General features: G+C 48.5%; 1 protein-coding gene across 2 annotated transcripts; it reads left to right on the top strand.

Moving 5' to 3' along the window:
• Nucleotides 1-220: 220 nt before the first annotated feature.
• CHFR (checkpoint with forkhead and ring finger domains) lies at nucleotides 221-25,426 on the top strand. 2 transcript variants are annotated; one of them, XM_070386373.1, is made up of 17 exons: nucleotides 221-375; nucleotides 530-673; nucleotides 5,048-5,147; nucleotides 8,002-8,111; nucleotides 9,009-9,068; nucleotides 9,215-9,433; nucleotides 9,821-9,988; nucleotides 12,614-12,770; nucleotides 13,649-13,966; nucleotides 15,772-15,914; nucleotides 16,934-17,050; nucleotides 17,565-17,648; nucleotides 18,425-18,495; nucleotides 19,829-19,916; nucleotides 22,334-22,441; nucleotides 22,876-22,948; nucleotides 24,360-25,426. In XM_070386373.1, exons 2-17 carry the CDS (start codon nucleotides 541-543, stop codon nucleotides 24,400-24,402), a joined length of 1,992 nt encoding a protein of 663 aa, XP_070242474.1. In that variant the 5' UTR covers nucleotides 221-375; nucleotides 530-540; the 3' UTR covers nucleotides 24,403-25,426. The 2 variants fall into 2 exon arrangements, with proteins under 2 accessions (XP_070242474.1, XP_070242473.1); XM_070386372.1 differs by lacking the exon at nucleotides 221-375 and having other exon boundaries at nucleotides 384-673.

The following is a 25,426-nucleotide window of genomic DNA, read 5'->3' as shown; positions in this document are numbered from 1 at the left end:
TCCAACGCAGCTTTGGGAATTTGCTTCGGTGCCCAGTGCTCGTTACTCTGACCCCTTTGCGCGGACTTAACATGTGGCTGACTTCGGCTACTTCCGAGATCCGGGAACACCAAGTTGTCCCGGCCAACATCAAAGATGGCGTCCAAGCCCGCAACCTATCCTCTGCGCATGCTCCGCTATCCTCCACGTGTCCACTCTCGATGCCCGTCCCCCAGGTTCCACTCTAGCCGCCGCGTTCGGTGGTTGCCACCGCCCGCCAATCGCAGGGCAAGGACGCTGTGGGCCCCGCCCAGCGGATCAGCTGAGGGATCTGCGATGTCTGTTGACAGCAGCGGTGGCTGCGCGGCCGGTTCCGGGTTCGGCGCGGGGCGGGGGGTAAGCTGGCGACGGGCGCGGGCGTCCGGCGGGACGCTGGGGAGGCTCGCGGCGCGGGCCGCAGCGGTGGGGCGCGGGCGCCGAGGAGGAGCGGCAGGCCGCAGCCTCTGCCCTTGCGGTCCGGGTCTTACCCGACGTTTCCGGGTCTCGTCAGATGTGAATCCGATGGAGCGGCCGGGGGAAGGCGAGCAGCCGCCCCAGCAGCAGCCGTGGGGAAGGCTTCTTCGCCTGGGCGCCGAGGAGGGCGAGCCGCACGTCCTCCTGAGGAAACGGGAGTGGACCATCGGGCGAAGAAGAGGTGCGGGGCGGAGAGCGGGCATGGGAAACGTGGGACCGGCGGGGGACAAGCCTGGGGATGGGTCAGGGCACGGGGGCGGGGATCAGGGACCCGGGATGGGGGTGGGGGACGGGGACCGAAGGACAGAAGCCGGGGGCTGAGGGCGGAAGCCTGGTGATAGGAGCAGGGCGAGACCGGGCCCACCGGGCTATGGGAGGACCCTGGGCGGGGCGCATTCTGCCGTCCAGTTTTTCCAGTGGAATGGGCTTTCGTATAACAGCTGCCATGTATTCACTTAACGGTCTGCCCAGTCACTTCTGAGTGCTTCATTGAGGTTAGTTAATCCTCACCACAACTTTATGAAGTAGTTACAATAATTTATCCCCGGGAATGCAATCTTCTCAAGTTTATTACTACCCAAAGCATCTTCTCTAACCTTAATAGAAATGAAATTAGAAAGCAAAGCAGAAGGAACACTGGAAAATCCACAGATATGTGGAAATTAAATAACATTCTTAAAGAAGCAGTGGGTCTAAGAAGAAATCCAAAGGGAAATTAGAAAATATCTTGACATAAGTAAAAATATCGTATGTGAAAATCGCTCAGTCATGTCCAACTCTTTGCAACCCCATGGACTATATGCATGCATGCATGCATGCTAAGTCGCCTCAGTTGTGTCCGACTCTGTGCGACCTTATGGAAAGCAGCCCACCAGGATTCTCCAGGCAAGAATACTGGAGTGGGTTGCCATTTCCTTCTCCGCATGGACTATATAGTCCATGGACCTCCAGGCCAGAATACTGGAGTGGGTAGCCTTTCCCTTCTCCAGGGGATCTTCCCAACCCAGGGTTTGAACCCAGACCTCCCGCATTGCAGGAGGATTCTTTACCAGCTGAGCTATCAGGGAAGCCCCAAACTATAATGTACCAAAACTTAGGGGATGCAGATAAGCAGTGCTTAGAGGGAAATTTATAGCTGTAAACAACTACATTAAAAAGATCTCAAGTCCCAGCTCTTAGAATAGAGTTGCTCAAATATTTGTTGATTTAATGAAAGGGGAAGCTAAGGACTTGAAGAAAGTCACACAAGTAGTGAGAGGAAGAGCCCTCACCCTCCATGCTTACTGCCTCTGCTGCTGCTAAGTCACTTCAGTCATGTCTGACTCTGTACGACCCCATAGACGGCAGCCCACCAGGCTCCCCCGTCCCTGGGATTCTCCAGGCAAGAACGCTGGAGTGGGTTGCCATTTCCTTCTCCAGTGCGTGAAAGTGAAAACTGAAAGTGAAGTTGCTCAGTCGTGTACTGCCTCAAGACCTCTGATAATTTAACCTCCCTTGTAGCTTTTATACTGAGAGTGCAGTGCACTGATGAGGCCAACAAAAATATTTTGGTTTTATGCAAATTAATAAATTGTGACTCTGGGAATTCCTTGGTGGTGCAGTGTCTGAGACTCCGCACTTCCAATGCAGGGGAACTGGAGTTCCATCCCTGGTCAGGGAACTAGATCCCACATGCCCCAATTAAGTTCACATGATGCAACTTAGACCTGATGCAACCAAATAAATAAATATTTTTTAAAATGAAAATAATACATTGTTATTCTGACTTTATACTTTAAACAAGAGAGAATGAGAAAAGATTACTATTTAAAAGCAAGTATTTTTTGGCTTCATTTTACCCAGTACGATGTACCTGTACCTGTTTTTCTGTTGGGGTCTTTTGGGAGACAGTCTTAAACCCCAGCATCAAGTTATTATTTTTTTACAACTTTAAAAATATTTATGGATTATTAGAAACTTTTCAAGATGCGTTAATTCATGTAAATGGATATTTGATGAAGAGCAGAAGCCCTGGAGACCGCCACCTCCAGGGCCACCATGACACCAGCAGAAGCAGCAGCACCACCACCACAGCACAACTTACTTTGGGTTAAAAATTTACATTTCAATGCCTTTGTACCTACTTTATAGGGTCACTGTGAAGATTAAAAGAAGCCTAGCTAAGAGTTAGCACTTAACGTTAGCCATTGTTATTATAACACAACACTATAGTATCACTTTACACGTTAATACAAGGAAGCTCCAATACTTTGGCCACCTGATGCGAAACAGTCGACTCATTGGAAAAGACCTTGATGATGGGAAAGATTGAAGGCAAAAGGAGAAGAGGGCAACGGAGGATGAGGTGGTTGGATAGCATCACTGATTCAATGGACATGAACTTGGGCAAACTCTAGGAGATAAAGAGGGACAAGGCAGCCTGGTGTGCTGCAGTCCATGGAGTTGCAAAGAGTTGGACATGACTTAGTGACTGAACAACAAAGCAAGGAACATAAATATGTAGTTGAGCTGATTCAGTGAAAGTCCTTTCCTTGAATGTATTAACCTTTCCAGCAAAATGTAGAGTTTAAAAATCTGCCTAGGCCTCCATAACAAAATACCACAGATCAGGAAGCTTAAACAACAGAAATTTATTTCTAGGAAGTCCAAGATCAAGGTGTCAGTTGATTTGTTTCCTGATAAGAACTCTTCTTCCTGGGTCACAGAGAGCTGCCTTCTCTTTCTGTCCTCGCATACTGGACCAAGAGACCTGTGGTGTCTCCCTCTTACAAGTATTTCAACCCTCTCCGATTAAGGCCCTACACTGATGATCTTATTTAACTTTATCATCCACAGTCACTCTCTCTAAATACAGTCACTTTAGGGGATAGGGTTTCAGTGTATAATTTTGGGGGGCACACAGGTTATAGAACTTGATTATTTTAAAACTGTTACACACCTGCTATGTACTAGGCATTATTTTGAGAAAAAGGGAGAGCTGAGTTGATGTGTGTTGGGGGGAAGTGGGAGTCCTCACCTTCCCAAAGAGCTCCCCATTCTCGGAGAGTGGCAGAAATGCATACCAGCCATGGAGAGATTAATGAACTGAAAGACAAGCACACAATATTCTAGTTCTCAATTGGAATGCTGATGTTCTGGCGTGGAGAAGCCTATTAAAGCCCCACTCCGGTGCCACAGTGACCAGCCTGGCTCTGGGGCTGTGAGACCATCCTGGTGGTTTTGTTCAGTGTAATGGGACAGTCTTGAGCACAGGTGAAATTCACCTCAGATAAATGTAACAAAATACTTCCCATAATGTGGAGTGTTTGGGCAAATAAGGTTTAAGGGTTATGGAAGCATAGTTCACACTTAGTAAAATTTGCCCCTTTTAGGTGTTCAATGAGTTTTGAGAAATGGAGGCACCACTACCATCAAGATATAGAACATTTCTATCACCTCAGAAAGTTCCTGGTCTTTTGGAGTCTGTCCCTGCCCTTTCAACCTTAAATCCTGACACTCACCTATATGATTTCTCTCCCTGTAGTTCTGCCTTTTCCAGAACACCGTCTAAAGCCATCTAAGGGAAATCACACATTATCGCAGCACTGTCTTTGGGTCCGGCTTCTTTCTCTTGGCTGGTGCTTTTGAGGTTCACCCTTGGCAGTTATGTGTATCAAGTTGTGTTCCTTGTTGTTGCTGGGTAGTGTTCTGCAGTGTGTGTATTAATTCGCCACCAGTTGATGGGTACTTGTACTGTACTGCTTCCCACGTTTGGTTATTAAAAATAAAGCTACTGTAGGGAATTCCCTAGCTGTCCAGTGGTTAGGACTGTGTGCTTTCACTGCCAAAGGTGCAGACTCAATCCCTGGTTGAGGAACTAAAATCCTACAAGTCGCAGGGCATGGCCCCCAAAACAATAAAATAAAGCTACTATAAACCTTAGTAGCTACGGTGCAAACCTATCATAGGCAGATTAGTGACTTGGTATTAAAACACTCCTGAAAGCGTTTATTCTTTTGATTTTAGGAGAGAACAAAGTATTTGAGGATTTCCCCCTTGGATTTAATGAGAATACAATGATTGTATTCAGCTATGGATACATCTCTGTTTTGTTTTAAATTTTCTTAAACGTGTACGTGTGCCTGTGATAACTCAGTCATATTTTTGTGAATCTGTCATTGCTTCAATTTTGTGACCATTTATGAAACCTTAGATTACACAGAAGAAACTCAGGACTACGATACTGAAGATATTTAATAAGCCCCTTAGGTTTTTCTCAAAGTTCTATAATACTTACCAGGTTGTCTGCATACATGTGCATATTGTAAAACGTCACCATGAAGCAGTTGATGTATCGCTAGAGGTGTTGATGGGGTATATCCTCTGGGTAATGAGGAAGCAGAAAGGTTCAAAACATAGTCCCTTTTCCTTTTGGATTAACACTTAAATGCTTTTTGGGTCTTGACTTAGTGGGTCTTGACTTCTGGTCGTATGATATCATTAAACAAAGCATAGTGTTGTGCCCAGTACCCACAGTTGTATTCCCCTTCTCTGCACACCCTCCTCTCTGTTTTAGGTTGTGACCTTTCATTCCCTGGCAATAAATTGGTCTCTGGAGATCACTGTAAAATTACAGTGGATGAAAAATCTGGTCAGGTATCACTGGAAGATACCAGGTAAGCTCTTTCTGAACTTCGTTCCTGTTTCCTCATAGCTTCAGGAAGCCGACTTTAGCCAGTGATTGCAGAGAAGAGACAAAGGCCCACTTTCTATAGCTCAGAAGTCTGCTAGGGTCTCTGGGTATTGGGAGATATATTTTCGGGCTTCTAGGATGGGCTACTTAGTGACACTGGTGCTAGTGACAATTCTTGAATGTTTTCAGATTAAAGCAAAAATGTCTCAGAAGTAAAACTTAAAAGGCAGTGATACATTTTGGGCTTTTACAAACATATGCAAGTTAGGCTTCCCCAAATCAAGAAGTTTGCCTTTCTTTTTTACTATTACACCACATAAGTAGTGTGTGAAAGTGAAAAGCTTTCCAAATTGCACTCACCCACTAAAAATATATACATATTTATTTTGTATTAATAGGATTATACTATTATACTGTTGTTGTAATAACCAAAGGCTCAGTGGCTGAAAACAACAGCAATCTGGGATATTATAGGCCTGGGGGCCCAAAGTCCAACTCAGGTCTCATTGGTGTCAGCTCTTTCTGGAGGCTCTAGAGGAGAATCAGCTGTCTTCTGTCCCAGCTTCCAGAAGCCACTGCCTCCCTTGGCCGAGGTGGCTGGAGGGGCAGGGGTGTTCCACGCAGAAGAAACAGCAGCTGCAGAGGTCCAGAGTGCCAGCAGGAAGACCCTGATGTCCACACTAGAGAGACCGGACTTTAGTCTGAGAACAGTAAGGAGTCACTAAGGGTTTAAGCACCCCTTGGAGAAGGAAATGGCACCCCACTCCAGTATTCTTGCCTGGAAAATCCCATGGATGGAGGAGCCTGTAGGCTACAGTCCATGGGGTCGCAGAGTCGGACACGACTGAGTGACTTCACTTTCACTTTTTAAGCAGAAAAGTGAAATCAGACTTTTGGGTTAGAAAGAGCTTGAGGATGGATCTTGAGCCTGGCAGCAGAGCCGCGGCTGTGTGAGACAGCTTTGCTGGTCTCTGTAAGTGGGCTTTTACTGGGAAGGCAGCCCAGCCTTCCAGGGACCTGCTGCCAGCTGCTGAGGACTCGAAACAAGAGATGGTATGACAACACCGCCTGCACTATTTACTGTCTGGCCCTATACAGAAATCTAGAGTAGTGGAAGCCTGCTCAGAGGCCAGGCTAGAGCCTCTTCCTCACTGGGAGTCGTAAGAGTGCAGCCATGGAGTTAGGGCCAGGGCAGACCAAGTGCCCAAAATTGGCTAAGGGGGAGGAGGTTGCTCAGGTGCGCTCCTCCCCTTGGTTGCAGTCTAGTCTCTGTCCACTCAGGAGGACCTCCTCAGGGAGGCGCCTCCTGTCCCATCTGACTCAGGCTTCTGTCTCTCCCAGTAGTATCCGCTGCCCTCCCATCCAGCAGTGTGGTCCCTGATTTTCTTTTTTAATATTTATTCGCTTATTTTAGGCTCTGCTGGGTCTTCGTTGCTGTACCAGGCTTCTTCTAGTTGTGGCAAGCGCGCGCTACTCTTCCTTACTGTGCATGGCCTTCTCATTGCAGTGGCTTCTTTTGTTGTGGAGCATGGGGCTTCTGCACTTCTATAGTTGCAGCACACAGACTCTAGAGACCAGGCTCAGCAGCTGTGGTGCACAGGCTTAGTTGCCCCATGGCATGCAGAATCTTCCTGGACCAGGGATACAGCCTGTGTCCCCTGCGTTCGCAGGCGGACTCTCAACCACTAGACCACCAGGGAAAGTCAAAAGGGGGCCCAAAGTCCAATTCAGGTCTCATTGGCATCAGCTCTTTCTGGAGGCTCTAGAGGAGAAGCAGCTGTCTTCTGTCCCAGCTTCCAGAAGCCACTGCCTCCCTTGGCCGAGGTGGCTGGAGGGGCAGGGGTGTTCCATGCAGAAGGAACAGCAACTGCAGAGGTCCAGAAGCACCAGCAGGAAGACCCTGATGTCCACGCTGGAGAGACCAGACTTTAGACTGAGAACAGTAAGGAGTCACTAAGGGGTTTAAGCACCTGATTGACTGGTCCCTGATTAACTGGAGCGGCATCCCAAGCACAGGAATCACACTGTCTTCCTGTCATCGGTAGTTGTGTGTTGATTTGCTTCTGCCCAGAGCCTGTCTCAGGGCTTCCCAGGTGGCACTAGTGGTAAAGAACCTGCCTGCCAATGCAAGAGACGTAAGAGATGTGAGTGATCCCTGGGTCATGAAGATGCCCTGGAGGAAGGCATGGCAACTCCAGTATTCTTGCCTGGGAAATCCCATGGACAGAGGAGCCTGGCAGGCTTCAGTCCACTGGGTTGTACAGAGTCAGACGCAACTGAAGCAACTTAGCACGCAGAGCTTGTCTCATGGGGGCCGTTGGTGCTCATGTGACGAATGAACTGAGAGGGGCTAAGGCTGCTGGAGGGAGGGGTAGGTCTGTGGACAGAGTCTGGTGCAGAAGAGAAGCTGGAAGTCAAAGCACATGCTGCTGGTGGATTCCAGGGCTTCACCAGGAGGAGAACATGAGTTTGGAACAGTGAAGATGTTCAAACACTTGACAACATCATTTGGCTGTGAGTGACAGCACAACAGGCAAGGATTTCCTTTAGAGAATTGTAAGGCAACACAAATATTTATATCATTCCTATGAGTATTTATCATTTTCAAGGTGATAGGGGCTTCCCTGGTAGTCCAGTGATTAAGACTTCACACTTCCAGTGCTGGGGATGTCAGTTCAGTCCCTGGTTGGGGAATGAGATCCCATGTTCTGTGTGCCGCCGCCAAAAACTTTTTTAAATTAAAAAAATTGAACTGCCTTTCTACTGATTGTAGAAAAGGAAACTTTTAACTCCAAGTTATTTTAAGTAAGATAAATTCCATTTTCTTGCCCCTACAGCGCCAATGGAACTGTCATTAACAAGCTGAAGGTTGTTAAGAAGCAAACTTGCCCTTTACAGACTGGGGATGTCATCTACTTGGTGTACAGGAAGAATGAGCCAGAACACAGTAAGAGGGGGGTTTTCTGGGCTGGACCCACAGGTGAGGTGTGGCAGGGGGCCCTGAAACAGCTGGAAAGCATTGTGGGAAGAGGCTTATTGAAGCCAGTATTTCCTGAAGGAATGTTAGCTTACCTGCATCCCTTTTGTGTTTATGTAGATTCTTGGTGTGGGTAGTGTCTGTTGAAGAATGGGAATGTTGGCCTTGCAGTCTGAGCCCCAGCCATTCTTCAGAAATGCCACCGTGGTCATGAGCCACGGGTCTCAAAATGGTAGCCAAGGAGAAGTGAGTGAATGGGGAGGGGTAAGCTGACAGAAAAAGACTCCTAAATTGAGAACAAGACTTAGAATGGGGGCTGGAGGCCACAGATGGCTCTGCTCTGGGACACTTAACAGTGGACAGCAGAGGTCAGACAGGATTCTACTGGAGCTTGTCCCAGTCTGAGCATCCACGTTTGTGTTTGTGGAAGAAGAATGATGCAGGACAGAATTAGGGGAGTCCTTCAAATGGTGCCCCCAAAATAGGAAGAAGGGGGCGGGTGTTCCCTAGGTTGTCCTCAGCATAGTCAAAGCCACCCCTGGCCACACAGAAGGATTTTGTGTCCGCTTCTGGTGGTTTGAAATACGCGAGGCATAGACTCATCCCTCCTTGTTGCTCTGCTTCCCTTAGTCAGCCTCTTCATGCCAGATGAGTTTCCTGAGGCTTATTTATTTTGGCTTTGGTTCAGTTGTTTTGGATCACTTGCTTTAAATTCCCTTAAACTGGCAGCTGTGGTTACTAGCTGATAAGTCAAAATAGTCGACAAGGACAAAGTGGCTGTGAGGTAATGGGAGGGAACAGAAGAGAAATGTGAGTTCTCCCCTGGCACGTGACTAACAGTGCTGTGATTTGGTTAATTCCTTTCAGACGTGGCATACCTCTACGAATCTCTAAATGAAAAGCAAGGTGTAACACAAGACTCCTTTGGTAAGTGGGATTTTCCAAGAGGAGTGGGTGTGTGTAAAGTGGGTCTGTGTGTTGACTGTCTCTGTCAACAGGAATAGCTTGCCTGAGGCGGTGGTGCCCATCTGTGCCCTGACTATATTTTCCTCCTGCTACTTCTGTGTTCACAGAAGCTAATAAAGAAAATATGTTCCACGTGACCAAAGATACCTCAGGTGCAGGGCGAGGTGACGATCCTCAGGATCCCCAGGTCCTTCTGTCGTCGCCCGCCACTCAGGTGTGCTTTGAGGAACCACAGCCATCGACGTCCACGTCGGACCTCTTCCCCACGGCCTCTACCTCTTCCATGGAGCCCACCTCCGCAGGCCGAGGGCCTCCCTCCAGCTCCAGTGAGAATGGGGGTCTCGGGGCGGTAGCTGCAGTGCTTTCTATTCACTCTTTCTGCCCTGTGTTGTTACGGGGACAGACAAGCACTGAGGAGTTCAATGGTGGCGTCAGGCATCAGGCTGTCAGTAGTAAGGTTTCTGTAGCAGTTGCTGTCTTGTTCCATCCTCAAGAGAAAGCCTGGGGATAGGGGACTATAGCAGTGTGGTATTTTTTACAGGTTTTATAATTCATATACTGTAAAAATCACATAGAATGAACCCTTCCAGTTTTCTGGGTTTTTTAACGGCATCTTGCGTCCCCTGTGCCTAGTTTGAATTAGTGACACTTCGATCTGCTGTCTCTTCTTCTGAGGTGGGTGAATCAGACTTTCTTGTTTGTCCCTCTCACAGGCTCCAGAGGTACAGACATCTCTCCAAAGGGGTGTGGTCCATCTGTGACAAGTGATGAAATCTCCAGCTTCCCTTTAACTCTCCCAGACAGAGAGGGGGCTTCCTTTTCTCTGTCGGAACCCCAGGATCAGGAGGATTTGGAGCCTGTTAAGAAGAGAGTAAAAGCAGGTCAGAATCTCAAGGTTTCATGTAACCTCAGGGCCCCAGCAGGACCATCCAACCTGCACCTGTTGGGGCCCCACCGTCTGCCAAAGCCTGAGGATGCTGTCTTAGGCTGACAGCAGATGGCAGCCTGGGCCCTTTCTTTACTGTTTGTACCATTGGGATTGAACTGTGTTTACTGCCAGGATATGTTATCAGTCTGCAAACTGCATTCTTTTTTTTTTTTTTTTTGGCTATGCTGGGTCTTCATTGCTGCACAAGTTTTTCTCTAGTTACAGCAAACAGGGCTACTCTCTGGTGACATGTGTGCGCTTCTCACTGTGGTGGCTTCTCGTTGCAGAGCTCGGGCTCTGGGGCTTGCAGGCTTCAATTGTTGTGGCTCTGAGGCTCCAGAGCACAGGCTCAGTAGTTGTGGTGCGCGGGCTTAGTTGTGGTATGAGGGGCTTCCCAGATCAGGGATCAAACCCATGTCTCCTGCATTAGCTGCTGCTGCTGCTGCTAAGTCACTTCAGTCGTGTCTGACTCTGTGAGACCCCATAGACAGCAGCCCACCAGGCTCCCCTGTCCCTGGGATTCTCCAGGCAAGAATACTGGAGTGGGTTGCCATTTCCTTCTCCAGTGCATGAAGGTGAAAAGTGAAAGTGAAGTTGCTCAGTCGTGTCCGACTCTTAGCGACCCCATGGACTGCAGCCTACAGAGCTCCTCCATCCATGGGATTCTCCAGGCAAGAATACTGGAGTGGGTTGCCATTTCCTTCTCCAATGCATGAAGGTGAAAAGTGAAAGTGAAGTTGCTCAGTCGTGTCCGACTCTTAGCGACCCCATGGACTGCAGCCTACAGAGCTCCTCCATCCATGGGATTCTCCAGGCAAGAATACTGGAGTGGGTTGCCATTTCCTTCTCCAATGCATGAAGGTGAAAAGTGAAAGTGAAGTCGCTCAGTCGTGTCGAACTCTGAGCAACCCCATGGACTGCAGCCTACAGGGCTCCTCCATTCATGGGATTTTCCAGGCAAAAGTACTGGAGTGGGGTGGCATTGTCTTCTCCATCCTGCATTAGCAGGCGGGTTTTTTTTTACCACTGAGCTACCAGGGAAGCCCCTGGAAGCCATATTCTCGAGTTGTGACTCTGTCCTGATACAACAGCCAATTTTTAAGAGTATGTTATCTTTAAGTGATAGTTTGAAACTTCACATTAAAGACAATTTAGAGAAAAATCTATGCTTTAAAAGCGAAAGTTAAAAAGACTGTAAAAAATGTTTGGAAATGTAGTTGGTAAGACAGTAGCTGTAAGGCAGACCTGAGGGCTGCCCGTGGATTGGAGCAGTGTGATGGGAAGGAAGATGGGCCTTAGAAAGAAACTGTATTGTCTAGTGTATTGAGTGGAAAATGAGTTCATTGACCTGGGAAGGTGTGGAATGAATTGGCAACAGATACATAAACATGTATAAAAATGAAGCCATTTTTAATTATCAGAAATGAAAAAGTATATAAGAAAGGAAATTCTAATATGCTGTTTGACTGAACAGACTATTTAAGCATAGTAATATACCTACAATATACTGACCCAATAATTGTGTTAGAATAATATTGGGAAGGCTACTCAAAGGGCAAAATCCTCCTCTGTTTTAATGAATATCAGGAGATACCTAAAATCTTCAGCGTAAATGTAGTGTGACAATCCAGAAACACAGAGGCTGGGACCAGAAGAAACAGCTAAAAGACATTGTTAGGCAGCAAGAAAGTCCTTTCCTCAGAGGAGGGGGAGATGGTGAAGGTGAGCAGAGGCTGGGGCAGAGGGCTGCTGCTTTTGTTTTCTTTTAAATATTTGACTTTTTAAATCATGTTTCTCTAATAAATTAAAAGTAAAAATTAATCTGTGATATAGAAAAATTAAACATGTCAGCCAAAAAAAAAAGAGATTTTAAGCTCCTGGTAACATTTTTAAATTTAATTATTTTTTAATTGGAGTATAGTTGCTTTACAGCATTATATTAGTTTCTGCTGTGCAGCAATAAGAATCGGCTATACATATACATATATGCCATCCTTCTTGAGCTCCTTCTCACCACCCCCACCCCATCCCACCCATCTGGGTCACCACAGAAGCACCCAGCTGAGCTTCCTGTGCTGCACAGCAGCTTCCCACTGGCTATTTATTTTATATATGATAGTGTGTGAAATATGTCAATGCTGCTCTCCCAATTTGCCCTACCTCTGCTTCCCCAACTGTGTCCACAAGTCTCTCTAGGTCTCTGTCTCTGTTCCTGCCCTGCAAATAGGTTCATCAGTGCTCCTGGTAACATCTGATGGTCTGTATTTTCTAGCACTTTCCTGTATGCATATGAGTCACATTTTTTTATTTAAACAAAAATGACTTCATACACAAATGCTATTTGACAACTGGCCTTTTCTCGTACCTATGTATCCTGAGTGTCTTTTTATACTATTAACTGTTCTAAAACAATATTTAAATATACCAGATTAGGAAACTTATTGTGAACCTTCTTTAAAATGCCCTTTGAAATACACAAAGGAAGAGGTCTTCTGTCCACAGTTTAAGACATCTGTAAATACAAGAGATGTGTTGCCTCCATGGTCATGACGGTCAGAATGTGTCCCTTCCCTTGCAGATGGGGAGCCAGACCTTAACCTGCCCATACTGGTCACAGACCCAGGCAGAGACCCTCCCGCTGCCCTTGACGTCAGAGCCGAGGCCATGAAGCCAGACAAGATGGAGGAGACGCTCACGTGCATCATCTGCCAGGACCTGCTGCACGACTGTGTGAGGTGCGCCCAAATGGGGTCCTGTGGGAGGCCAAGGGTAGGGTGGGCCTTTGGGTCAGGTCAGAGGCTGCACCCGCTGAAAGTGCCATAGCCGTTTTCCTTGTATGGCCGACAAGCCAGAAACCAGGCTGGTGACTGAAGCTACAGAAGAGCCCGAGAGACTGAGGTGCTGTGGCTCTGACCTCAGGTTGGCCTCGGGCGGAGCAGGAGAGCTGCACCGAGGGCTCGGTGTCTCCTGGCAAAGGAAGCTTAGCAGTTAGCATGGGCGAGCCTCCTAGAACGAACTCTCGTTGCTTCTCTGTGGGAACTTGGAATTAATCTGTCTGAAGTTCAGCTGAAATGCGTGTCCTTTCCACCCACTCCCAGTGTCTCTGCTCTTCCTCCCTGGCCCTCCCTAGGGTGCCATGTGACCTCTAGTTTCTTTTTGTTTTCTACTTTCTTGTAGTTGACAGGCACAGAGTTAGAGCAGTTGAGGTGGGTGCCATGTTTTTGCACAGGGACTGTTTCTCTGGCGGGTTTTGGAAGGCAGATGGCTTCCCCCAGCATTAGCTGAGGATGCAGACCCCGCCAGCAGCTAACCTCACGCATGGTGTGGGTGGAATGCCCAGGAAGCACAGGCTCAAGGCCCTGCTGAGGCAAAAGAGCATAGGGGCTGGGGATGGGCAGTTGGCTCACTTTTCTGTTTTGTACCCGAACCTCAGTCTGAGCAGGGCCATTTCCTCCTCCAAGGAAAGAGGCAGCATGACCCTGGGTCCTTGATCCTCACGCCCCAGGCCAGCCATGCCCCTGGAGCCCTGCATCCAAGGGGCTGCTGCACTTGCTGGGGAGACGCTCCACCCACGAGTGCCCCCAGGCCTCTGAAGCCCATCCCGTGCCCTCAGCCTGCAGCCCTGTATGCACACCTTCTGCGCTGCCTGCTACTCGGGCTGGATGGAGCGGTCTGCCCTGTGCCCCACCTGCCGCTGTCCGGTTGAGCGCATCTGTAAAAACCACATCCTCAACAACCTGGTGGAGGCGTACCTGCTGCAGCACCCGGACAAGAGGCGCAGCGAGGAGGATCTGCGCAGCATGGCCGCCAGGAACAAGATCACACAGGACATGCTGCAGCCCAAGGTCAGGAGGGCCTTCTCCGACGAGGAGGGCAGCTCTGAGGACCTGCTGGAGCTGTCGGACGTGGACAGTGAGTCCTCGGACGTTAGGTGAGCCCCTTGGGCCTGGAGCGGGGTGGGCGGCCCGAGTCTGACCACCTCCCAGGACCTGCTGGTCCAGGCCACTGTTGAGGCGCAACCCGGCAGCCGTGTTGCCTGCCTTGTGCCAAGCACGCCACTCATTCAGGTGACCCTGATGAGGCTTGCTCACTGCCCTGCCTTCTGTGATAGCCTTTTTTCTCTTTTGTTATGCAGTGGAACATTTATTCTATTTTTTTGTTGCTTATCTGTATTGTTTTCCAGTTTATTAAGATATAACTGACATACAGCCTTATAGAAGTTCAGCGTGTGTAGCATAATGCTTGGGCTTAATTATTGTGACAGACTGGCCACAGGAAATGATACTTTTTTATTTGCTGAATCCTCATCAAGTGCCTTGATTCACCAGCTGATACAAATACCACATAAGCACACTCACTCTCCACAGCTTACCTAGTGAACATACGTCCTAGAGTATCACTTGAGGTACTTACCATCTGTCAGGGTATTATTACAAAAAAGCCACAGCCACCTGGTAGACAGGGTGCAGTCCTAGGAGACCTTATTTTATTGGCTCATGTCTCCTGACTTAGAAGTCCAGGGTGTGAATTTTTGTATTGAGGCCATAATATTTAAAAAGACAAACCCCCCACCCCCAGTTTGTCTCTTTTCACAAAATTTAGCACATAATGTTCAAGCAAAAAGAAAACCAAAAATCACTTTTGTGTGAGGTTTTTATTATATATTCATCCATTCATACACATGTGTAGTCATACATGCTTAATTTTTTTTTTATTGCTTGAGACATTTTTTGTAATATTTTGAAACCTGGGACAAAACCACAGTGCACATTCTGTGTTTACAGTTTAGTCCACATATCCAGTTATTTCTTGGAGACAAGCATGTGGAAGTAGGATGTTCATGTCAGGAGTTTCAGTGAGAGGATACCTTGCTGTACTTCTGACGTCTGGTTGAGCTCAAGATTGGCGCTCAACAAATGCCCACTGTTGAGTGCAGGTGGCGGCACTCCCTGGGGTGTGTGGAGGGACAGCAGTGATCCCCGAGACACTCGGGGTATTGGGACAGGCAGGTAACTTAGTCCCATTTACATCTTTTTCTTCCAAACATGGCTGAGTGTCTTTTCAACGTTTCTTCCTTTTCTAGTCATGTCTTGTCTGTCCTTCCCATGGGTGGCAGGCTCAGGCAGGCATCCTCTGACTGAGACCAGAGGAGAGTCCACATATGTCTTTCTTGCAGATTATGTTTTACCATCTGCAGGTTTGAAGGCTCAGCTAAGGAGCATACAGCTGAAAGGCGCTGTGGACAGCAGCATTCAGCCCTGTGCATTTTCAGATTTTAATGAGGGGAAGTGTGTGCACGAGTGGCGTCAGACCTGCAAGAGCGCACCCTGCCCAGTGTGGGGACAGGAAGGCTCCACTCCAGGGGATGCCTCAGGGGGTCGAGGGGCAGGCAGGAGATGTCTCCAGATCCCAGGAGTGTCTGAGGGAGAGAGCGCTGGAGAAGTGTGGGAAAAGGGGGGCCGGGAGGTGGCAGGGAGCAGAGCCTGCCGACTGCTGCTGTGCAGGGTGAGTGTAGGGGGCTAGGGGGTGCTGGAGGGCAGCTGTCCTTCCCCTTCACACACACCGGGTCCAGTGGCTGATGCAGAGCTGAGACATGGAGGCGGGACAAGGCCCATGAGCTGGGGTCTGGGTCTTGGCTTGTCATTCAGTCTGGGACTGTTGTCGCTAGCCTCAGCCTCACGCACCAACCAGAGCGGGTGTCATCTCATCCCCCCAAGCTCTGTGCTTTCCTTGCAGCCAGCCGTCCATCGTGTGCAGACAGTGCCCTGAGTACCGCAGGCAGGCGGGGCAGCCCCTTCCCTACCCAGGGCCCGGCAGCGAGCCAGGGGCACCGCAGGTCCCCGGGGATGCACCGTCCACGTCCGCCAGTGTCACGGCAGGTGAGATGGCCACTCCCTCCTTGCTGTCCTGACTGCTCCGGGTGTGGGTGGCGCTTCTGCTGGCTCTTCTCTGCTCAGATAGCTCGTTGCTTTTCGTGACCTGTTTTGAGCTAAGAAACCAGATAATCAGCTTTACTTGTGGATCTCCGCTCTTGAACACACAGTCCTGATTCTGACACTTACCCTTCCCCACCCCTCCCCACTACTACCTTGGGACTGTCAGCATGCCCCGGGATGCTTGCCAAAGATGAAGTGACCATCACACATGGGCTCCTCCAATGAGGGACTGGCCTCTTTCCAGCAACAGGATGTGATGTTACCAGAGCCGCCCTGAACTGTCTGTTCACTGCCCATTTCAGTGGGCGAGTTCCTAGGTGCCATTAAGAAAGGAAAAATGAACATGTGGACTGTGGTTTGTGGCCCTACATTGTAGGGCCTGGCCTCCTTGCCACTGTCAGCCTCAGGCTATCTAGAGGCCACTGACCTCAGAATTGTGACCCAGAGCCACATTCTTAACCTTCTGCCGTATGTGCTGTGCCACGACTCTTGGGGGTGTCCTTGTAGGCCCCTACGTGTGGGGATGACCAGGGTGGTGCATGGAAGGCCCCGTTGTGACCATGGTGAGTGCACAGAGCCTCACGTGGTACGTGAGTGACCAGGGGCCAGGCCACATTGACACAGCTCTTGGTGCAGAGTTAGCCAGCAGAGACTAGAGAAATCACTTTACTGTTTTATGATCTGTCCTTACTAGAAAACCTGCAAGTGGCCTTTGAAATCTAGCTCCAACTACTGAACCAAAAGATAGCTTCGGTCACTTTTCCGTCTATTACACCTTTTAGTTTGAGTGGTAGACTGTCACTTGGCTGTTAGCAAAATTGGCCTGAGATCTGCCCAGGTGTTCTTGTAGGTCTGTGTCCTCATGCGTATCTTGTAGCTGCCCCTCCAGGTGTGGGCTGAGCCGCTCGTGCTGCTGCTCCAGTGCTGGCAGCACCAGCCTGAGCAGCCTGTCTGTCCCACAGCCCAGGACTACGTGTGCGCCCTGCAAGGAAGCCATGCCATATGCACCTGCTGCTTCCAGCCCATGCCCGACCGGAGAGCGGAGCGTGAGCGGGACCCCCGCATCGCCCCCCAGCAGTGTGAGTGAGGGTGTGGGTGTGTGTGTACACCATCTGCCCGGGGCCCCTCCCCACCTCAGAGCCACTCCCATGTGTCCTTCCAGCCTGGTTTTCAAAGTGTCATGGACTTCTGTGTGTGGTTTGAGCAAAAGATACAGTTCTGTGTTTCCACCTGTGTCATCAGGTGTCCCTGCACGACTGTTTGATAATCTGTCTTTGGTCACCAGTTGAAACCTACCCCTGTCATACACACGGGGGGCTCTCTTTCTAGATCTGTATCTGACACGTCACCCAGTAGTTCTCCAGTGTCTCATTTTATTCTTTTCTGTTGGCTGCATAGTTCGTTGGATCTCCGTTCCCCAAGCAAGGATTGAACCCTGTCCAAGGTGTCATTTTAAAATCTAACAGCTGAACTGTACGGCACATTAACAGTTTCTAGATGATGGTGAAAATCGAGCTTGTCACTTATTTAATGGTTACATGAACTTCCTCCTCGCCATGTGGCGTGACTGGTACGTGTGCTCTGTGTCCACAGGTGCCATCTGCCTGCAGCCCTTCTGCCACCTATACTGGGGCTGTGCCCGGACTGGCTGCCTTGGCTGCCTGGCCCCGTTCTGCGGTAATGCTGGCCCCACCACCAATTGCCACCAGCTTTCCTTGTTCACTTGGTGTACTTGAGGCCAGTGGTGGGCTGGCTGTGTGCCTGAGCAGGGAAAGGCCACATTGGTCGCCATGAATTAGCTCCTTTTCCTAGAGGTCTGCATAGATTTGCAAGTGTCAGTGAGTGTTGGCTCCAAGACAGCAATAACAACAACAGGGGAACTCTGAGTCGTGCACAAGGACCACCCCCACTAAAACACATGTCTGGACTTCACAACCCCAGACCAGGGACTGTGCAGACTGGACCATTTCTGGGGGGAGTGGAATGGAATGCCTTTTACTTTTTCTCTGTTTGAAATTATATTTCATCACACAACTTTTTTTTTCAATTAAACTTTCTATTTCATTATGGGATATAGCTGATTAACAAACAATGTGATAGTTTCAAGTGAACAGCAAAGGAACTCAGCCATACATATACATGTATCCTTTCTCCCCCAAACTCCTCTTTCATCCAGGCTGCCATGTAACATTAAGCAGAGTTCCCTGTGCTATACTGTAGGTCCTTGTTGGTTATCCAATTTAAATACAGCAGTGTGTACATGTCCATCCCAAACTCCTTAACTGTCACCTCCCCCATCCTTCCCCTGCCCAACGCCCATGACCATAATGTCACATAACTTTCCATTCTTCATAGAATCCATAGTGAACGAAATTTGGTTATCCTGTCAGGTGACCAGTGCTTTCATAAAGTGCATATGAAATGGGTAATGCTGCTTCCCTCCGTCCCAACAGAGCTCAACCTGGGTGACCGGTGTCTGGACGGGGTGCTGAGCAACAACAACTATGAGTCGGACGTCCTGAAGGTACAGGCCAGGTGGAGGCCAGTGGGAGGCCTCCCAGGACTGTCCAGTGTTGTGGCTTTGCATGTCTGTTTGTGCGTGTCTGCATGTTGTGACTCTGCATGTCTGTTTATCCCTGTATCCCCCCAGATAGGTATTCCTCCCTGCCCTTCACACTGAGAAGCCACAGTAATTGTGTTACACAGTTCCAGGTCCTGCTCAGCCTGCCTGGGGCAGGCAAGGGGAGCGGCTGGCCCTTGGGTGGAACCAGGACTGCCCACTGGCCCTCTTCATGCATTTCAGGGGGCAGCTGGCTCTTAGAACTTCAGGGTTTAACATGCACATGTGTCGCTTGCCAGGGGTCTTCCCTTCACCCGAATATATGTGGTATGACACCCCCAGGGCAAGGCCCTTCTCATCTGAACAGCACCTCCTCTACCTCACTGCTCTCTGGCTAGGTATTCACAGGCACGCTCTTGTAGGTTTACACAGAACCAAGCAGCTCCATGCGTCTTGAGGGCAGAGCCCACCCAGATGTAGACCCTGGCTTCCTTGTCACGTGGTCGTGGGCCTGTCACCATACTGTGGCCAATCAGGCTGCAATTAGGTCTCACTGCTCCTATGCTATAGGAGTGTCTTTGCAGAATTTCAGAGAATGCCAACTCTTACACTTGAGGTTCTAAAGCTAGTCTGCCCTTTGAGACTGAGAAGAAGCTCCTTGGTTGAAAATTTTGTGCTGCACTGTGTGGGTGTGATACCATGTCTGCCCCAGGCCTCCTGTTCCAACAGGCCATCCAGGCCTCCCAGCTAAACTCCTGGAAGCAGGTCCCCTAACTTTATGCAACACTCACCCTCTGCAAGTGCCCACCACACTTAGGTGTTTCGGCTCTACCCACCTTCCAGGGCCTTTTATGAAATGTCAGCCCTCTTTGCCATTTGTTGTATGTTCTTTTTTTTTTTTAATATTTATTTATTGGCTGTGCTGGGTCTTCATTGCTACACAGGCTTTTCTCTGGTTGCAGAGACTAGGGGTTATTCTCTAGTTGCACTGCATGGGCTTCTTGTTGCCGTGGCGTCTCTTGTTGCAGAGCACGGGCTGTAGAGCGTGGGGGCTTCAGGAGTTGCAGCACATGGGCTCCGTAGTTATGGCCCTATGGGCTCAGCTGCCACGCAGCATGCAGGACCTTCCCGGACCAGGAATCAAACCAGTGTCCCCCCACATTGCAAGGTGAACTCTCAGTCACTGGACCACCAGAGAAGCTCCTTCTTTGCCATTTTAGTGTTTCCTTTTTTTTTTTTTTTTAGTGTTTCCTTCTCCAAGCTCATGTTTCTTCTCTTGCCCATTTCCCTGTTACAGAATTACCTGGCCACCAGGGGTTTGACATGGAAAAACATGTTGACTGAGAGCCTCGGGGCTCTGCAGAGGGGAGTATTCCTGCTGTCTGGTAAGCCTTGTTGTGCCTACTTGCCCCCTACTGATGGTGGTGTTTTCCAGGGGCACCTCTGCCTCTGGTCAAGCGGTCCCTCCTGCCTGTCCACACACTGGCAGCATTGCTTGTTGGCTTTCCCATGTTCACTCCTGCAACCTCTGCCTACCCTGGCAGAGACAGACAGAAAGGTCCTGATACTTTGAGATTTCTTTTTTCTTGTTGGGTTTGAGTCGACATGACGTGTTCCAGAATCTTTTCTCACACAAGGGAGGGAAGGAACACAGCTGGCGAGGTGCTGGCCCCACCACTGGTCAGCCTTGACATTCTAGGGCTGGTTGTCAGGGTCTTTGCTGGCCTGTCCCTCAGTGCATCAGGTGACTCAGCGAAGGCTTACCCCCTCTCCCAGGGACACCTAGTGCTTTGTGTCACTAATGGAGGGTGCAGAAAAATCAGTAAGTGATTTTTTTTTCCCTAACACATAAATTATTATAAAGACTTGAAAGGTACTAAGTTATTTTGTCTCACAGACACATTATAGTGAGTATCTTGAGTTTCCTCTGTTGGGACAGTTCTATGCGGTTGGGTCTTAACTTCTTTTGCTTTTTAATGGCTATTTTTATAAGAATGATGTGGTTCACAAAGAAAACGTTAAGTGGTACAAGAAAGTCTGAAGAATAAAGTGAAAATCATCAGAAATCCCACCACCTAAAATATACCCAGTCATAATACTTTGACAGCCACCTTCTAAATGCATGTACCTGTGTGTGTGTATCATTTTCATAAACGAGATCCTGCCAGACATGCTTTTAATAACCTATTCACCCAACAGTATATCTCGGACTCTTCCTACATCAACAAAGGTCTATGCCTTGATTTTTTTTTAGTTATTACTTAGCATTCTGATACCATCGTTCATTTAGCCAGTTTGTTACTAAAGGATATTTAGGTTCTTCCCAGCTTTTCACTGTTAGAACCACCACTGAAGCTGTTGAGCATGCAGTCCTGTAGGTTTCACAGTCAGTCCCCGTCCCCGCGCCACCCCTCCCCCCAAAAACACAGTTATCCCCTTAGGATAATAAACAGGACTACTGTCACTGGTTTGCATGGTTGAGGCATGTCCTGGGGCCTGAGTGCCAGCATCTCCTAAGCCCGTCAGCTGAATGTTTGCCCTCTCAGTTCAGTTCAGTCGCTCAGTCATGTCCGACTCTTTGCGACCCCATGAATTGCAGCACGCCAGGCCTCCCTGTCCATCACCAACTCCCGGAGTTCACTCAGACTCATGTCCATCGAGTCAGTGATGCCATCCAGCCATCTCATCCTCTGTCGTCCCCTTCTCCTCTTGCCCCCAATCCCTCCCAGCATCAGAATCTTTTCCAATGAGTCAACTCTTTGCATGAGGTAGCCAAAGTACTGGAGTTTCAGCTTTAGCATCATTCCTTCCAAAGAACACCCAGGACTGATCTCCTTTAGGATGGACTGGTTGGATCTCCTTGCAGTCCAAGGGACTGTCAAGAGTCTTCTCCAACACCACAGTTCAAAAGCATCAATTCTTCGGCACTCAGCTTTCTTCACAGTCCAACTCTCACATTCACACATGACCACTGGAAAAACCATAGCCTTGACTAGACGGACCTTTGTTGGCAAAGTAATGTCTCTGCTTTTTATATGCTATCTAAGTTGGTCATAACTTTCCTTCCAAGGAGTAAGCGTCTTTTAATTTCATGCTGCAGTCACCATCTGCAGTGATTTTGGAGCCCAAAAAAATAAAGTCTGACACTGTTTCCCCATCTATTTCCCATGAAGTGTCAGGACCAGGTGCCATGATCTCTAGGTCTTGTAAATATGAAAGAGGCAAACGGTGGGATATTTTATCTGCCATGTTTGATGGTAAATGAAATGGAAAATCTTTTTCTTATATGGGACATATATATGCTTGTCTGTGTCCTTGGTTCATTTTTGGACTTGGGAGATTATTTGTGTGACATCTTTGTTAATGGTGCAACACATTGTCATTTGTGTTAAAAACACATCCTCTACTATTTCATTAGTATTTCTCCTTTGTTATACGTGTTCCCATTGTGATGTGTAAACTAGAGGCAGTCACATTTACAAATCCCTTCCTTTGTGCCATTTGGTTTTCATGTCATAGAAATAGCTCAAGAGAAGAATATTATTCCTCTTAGTACTTTTTTAGATTGTTCTAAATATTTAAATGTTTAATCTAGATGGAATGATTGTGCTATAAGGAAATAAGTTGGTGTCTAGGTTGGTTTTGCTCTTGTTTTCCAAATGTCCAGCCCTCTGTCTGACCCTGTCTATGGATCAGTGCATTAGTTCCCCAGCAGCGTGCAAGCCACGTCTGTTCTCCTGTGCTGGAAACATGATGCTACCCACTGGCGGGCTGTGCCTGTAAGAGGCTGTGTTCCTTCCAGATTACAGAATCACCGGGAACACCGTGCTGTGCTACTGCTGTGGCCTGCGGAGCTTCCGCGAGCTCACCTACCAGTATCGGCAGAACATTCCTGCTTCTGAGCTACCAGGTGAGGAACCACCTGGCCCCTTCCTGGCCCACAGTTCAGTTCTGCTTGCGTGGGCTCCCACACTCTTTTGCAATAGCTCAACACCCTGTGTGGGCCTTTACTCTGAGTTCACAGCAGGGCCAGGGACACAGCCTGGTAGGTAGGGGCACGAAGGCCATGCTTGTCTTAAGCGCCCCTTGCCTGGTGCCTGCACAGGCTCTGGATCAGGTGAGGTGGGTTCCTGAAACAAGATGGCAACTGGAGTCATCTCATTTCTAAACTGGATTTTCGATTAAAGATTTTTTTCCTTTCCTGGAGAACAAGGAAGCGAGCTATGAAGTGGAACAAAGCATTGTGTGTCTCAGCTGCAGTGTCTCTTTGGGTCTCAGCTTAAATTCACTAGGCCGAGTCTGTAGACATGTGCATGACATGTGTTCATTTTTTTCTCTTCCCAGCGGCCGTCACATCCCGTCCTGATTGCTACTGGGGCCGCAACTGCCGCACTCAGGTGAAGGCCCACCACGCAATGTGAGTGTGCAGGCAGGGCGGGGGCTGGGCAGGGCTGGAGAAGCAAGTGCAGACAGGCAAACAAACCTGTGGTTTCCTAACAGGAACTGCTTTTCTTTAAATCTTTTGGCCATGTTGATTTTGAAGCTTTTAGGGATGTTCATGAAGTAGTCAGTTCTCTACTTAAAAATATACTAATTCATTAATAATTGTCATGCTTTATAAAGTCATGTAGTATATAAAAAAGTCATTAAGTGAAGTGATTAAGTGAAGTCTCTCAGTCATGTCCAACTCTTTGCGACCCCATGGACTTTAGCCTACCAGGCTCCTCTGTCAATGGGATTTTCCAGGCAAGAATACTGGAATGGGTTGCCATTTCCTTCTCCAGGGGAACTTCCCGACCCAGGGATCGAACCCAGGTCTCCCGCATTGTAGGCAGACGCTTTACCATCTGAGCCACAAGGGAAGCCCGCGTAAAAGTCATTATCACTTAGAAATTCTGCTCTTCTGTTATGTCATTTCATGAAATGTTTGCCCATACACATTCATCTCCTTCTCCACCTCCATGTCCCCAGCCTACACGTGCAGGGCTGAGCGCTGTGCGAATCCCTGGTTGTGGTCCCTGAGAACCATTTCCCAAGTCACAGCCGTGTGCACGTCGCCATGCACCTGGATCTACCTATGGTGATGCAATGGCTAGAGCTCTCCCTGGGAGTTTCCCACGGGGTCTTTAGAGGCTGTTCATGTTGACATTCATGTCACCACGCGCGGTCGCCCATAGGAGTAGATCGGCCTCTGCTTTGAAACCATGAGGAAAGTGATCGCATAAGTCAGTTTCATGGATTGATGCTGTTTGCGGTGACTGTGATCCCAAACAGCCATTTGAGGTTCAAATTAAAGAAATTGGTTAAAAGAGTCATCATGAGGACTCAGGTAAAGGCAGCCACCCCTAAGGGAGTGATTCTGTAAAATAAAAATCTTGGTTTGTATTTGAGCATAAACTATGTGGAAGAGATCATTTTATTCTAAGAAAGAGATTTCACTAGTAACAGGCTAACCTGTCTCAATTAAAATGTGGGGAAGGGGGGCAGCAAAGGAACCCTCGTCTTCTCAGAGAGGAGGTCACCCACAGTACCTTGGGGATGCTCACGAGGCACAGGTCTGAGTTTCTGGAAATTGCCCAAATGTTCCACTTATATTTTACATTTAGAAAGGAGGGGTCACAAAGGAGTCAGACATGACATAGAGACTAAACAGCAACAAAGAAGGTTGCGTTTGGGGTTAGTGTCTTTGCTGTATGAGAAACATGCTCTTGCAAACCTCAAGCACAGGATCACAGTCTCCTGTAGTTCCTTTGGGTACAAGTACAGAATTCCTTTACTGAATGCATCTGTGATGCCCTCTCGTATGATTTGACTGTTTTTTCCCACAGGAAATTCAATCACATCTGTGAACAGACGAGGTTCAAGAACTGAGCGTCCAGGGAGGCACCGTGATGGCTCAGGAGTGTTGGCAGTCAGTGACACGCATCTCAGAAAATACTGAAAACAGACATTTTAAGGGCATTTCACAGTCCCCCACCCCCCACAGTGGGGACTGGGGTCTCAGCATAGGGCACTCTGGTATGACCTTTATTTTGTGGAGTGAGACCCTCTTGGCGAGAACCCCCACCTGTGGCACCCAGAGCCCTGGGGCCGGAACAAGAGCCATCAGCCGTCCCTGTGTATCTGTCCCACAACCACAGTCAAAGCAGACATCTCTGTTCAAGAAGAGTGTCCTGGGAGAGGAAGGGGAGTTTGTCAGAAACACTGTGCTATGACGAAAGGGAGCACAATTTTCCAGCCGCAGGACGCACAGCGGCTCACGTGTGTGTTTTCATAGCTTCGGTGCTCATCTCCTAATGAGATTTAAATATCACAAACTGTAGCACAAATGATATAATTTATATTTACAAATTGACTAAAATTGGAGACACTGATATTTGAAAGAATAAGCATATGTTCCTGTTTATGAAAAAAAATCATCAGACATCCAGGACTCCCCAGCACCAAGGGCATGTTTGGGTCACTAACACACGGGGCTCCTCCTCAGCACAGCTGCAGCCCACCGAGCTATCCGCCTTCATCACTCCTCCCAGCCTCGGGGCTGGGGTGGCCTGGGGCCAGGCTGCAGGTTGTCCCTGGTGATGCCCCAGCCCGCCTGGAGCAGCCCCTTCCTGCCAATAGGTTCTGTGAGTCCTTAGCCTTTCCTCCTGCGTTGGGTTTGCCGTGTCATCTGGAATAATACTTGAAATTTTGTTGTTTAAAAAAAAAAAATTTTTTATCATTTGTTAAAGCCACCCGTTTGTTTGCAAAATTTTACCTTTTTTGCTTCTTCTCAGGAATACGATTTTCAACTTTGTCTTGCTCTTGATACAGACTCTGAGAAGCAGTGCTCTGGGGAAGAAGGCCTCCTTCCCGCATTCTAATAAACACGCTGTGTCTGTTTCTCTCCCCGGCA

This window comes from Bos mutus, chromosome 17 (genome assembly GCF_027580195.1).
Source record: "Bos mutus isolate GX-2022 chromosome 17, NWIPB_WYAK_1.1, whole genome shotgun sequence".
In the NCBI taxonomy this organism is placed as follows: Eukaryota; Metazoa; Chordata; class Mammalia; order Artiodactyla; family Bovidae; genus Bos; species Bos mutus.
Note: the sequence above shows the minus strand (reverse complement) of the source record. Positions and strands in the feature narration are given on the sequence as shown.

Excerpts from the sequence above, each read along its gene's own strand:
- CHFR (XM_070386373.1), top strand. The coding sequence starts at position 541 with ATGGAGCGGCCGGGGGAAGGCGAGCAGCCGCCCCAGCAGCAGCCGTGG. Across the intron at positions 15,915-16,933 it reads GTCCGCCAGTGTCACGGCAG|CCCAGGACTACGTGTGCGCC; the intron begins GTGAGATGGCCA and ends TCTGTCCCACAG. Across the intron at positions 18,496-19,828 it reads ATGAGTCGGACGTCCTGAAG|AATTACCTGGCCACCAGGGG; the intron begins GTACAGGCCAGG and ends TCCCTGTTACAG.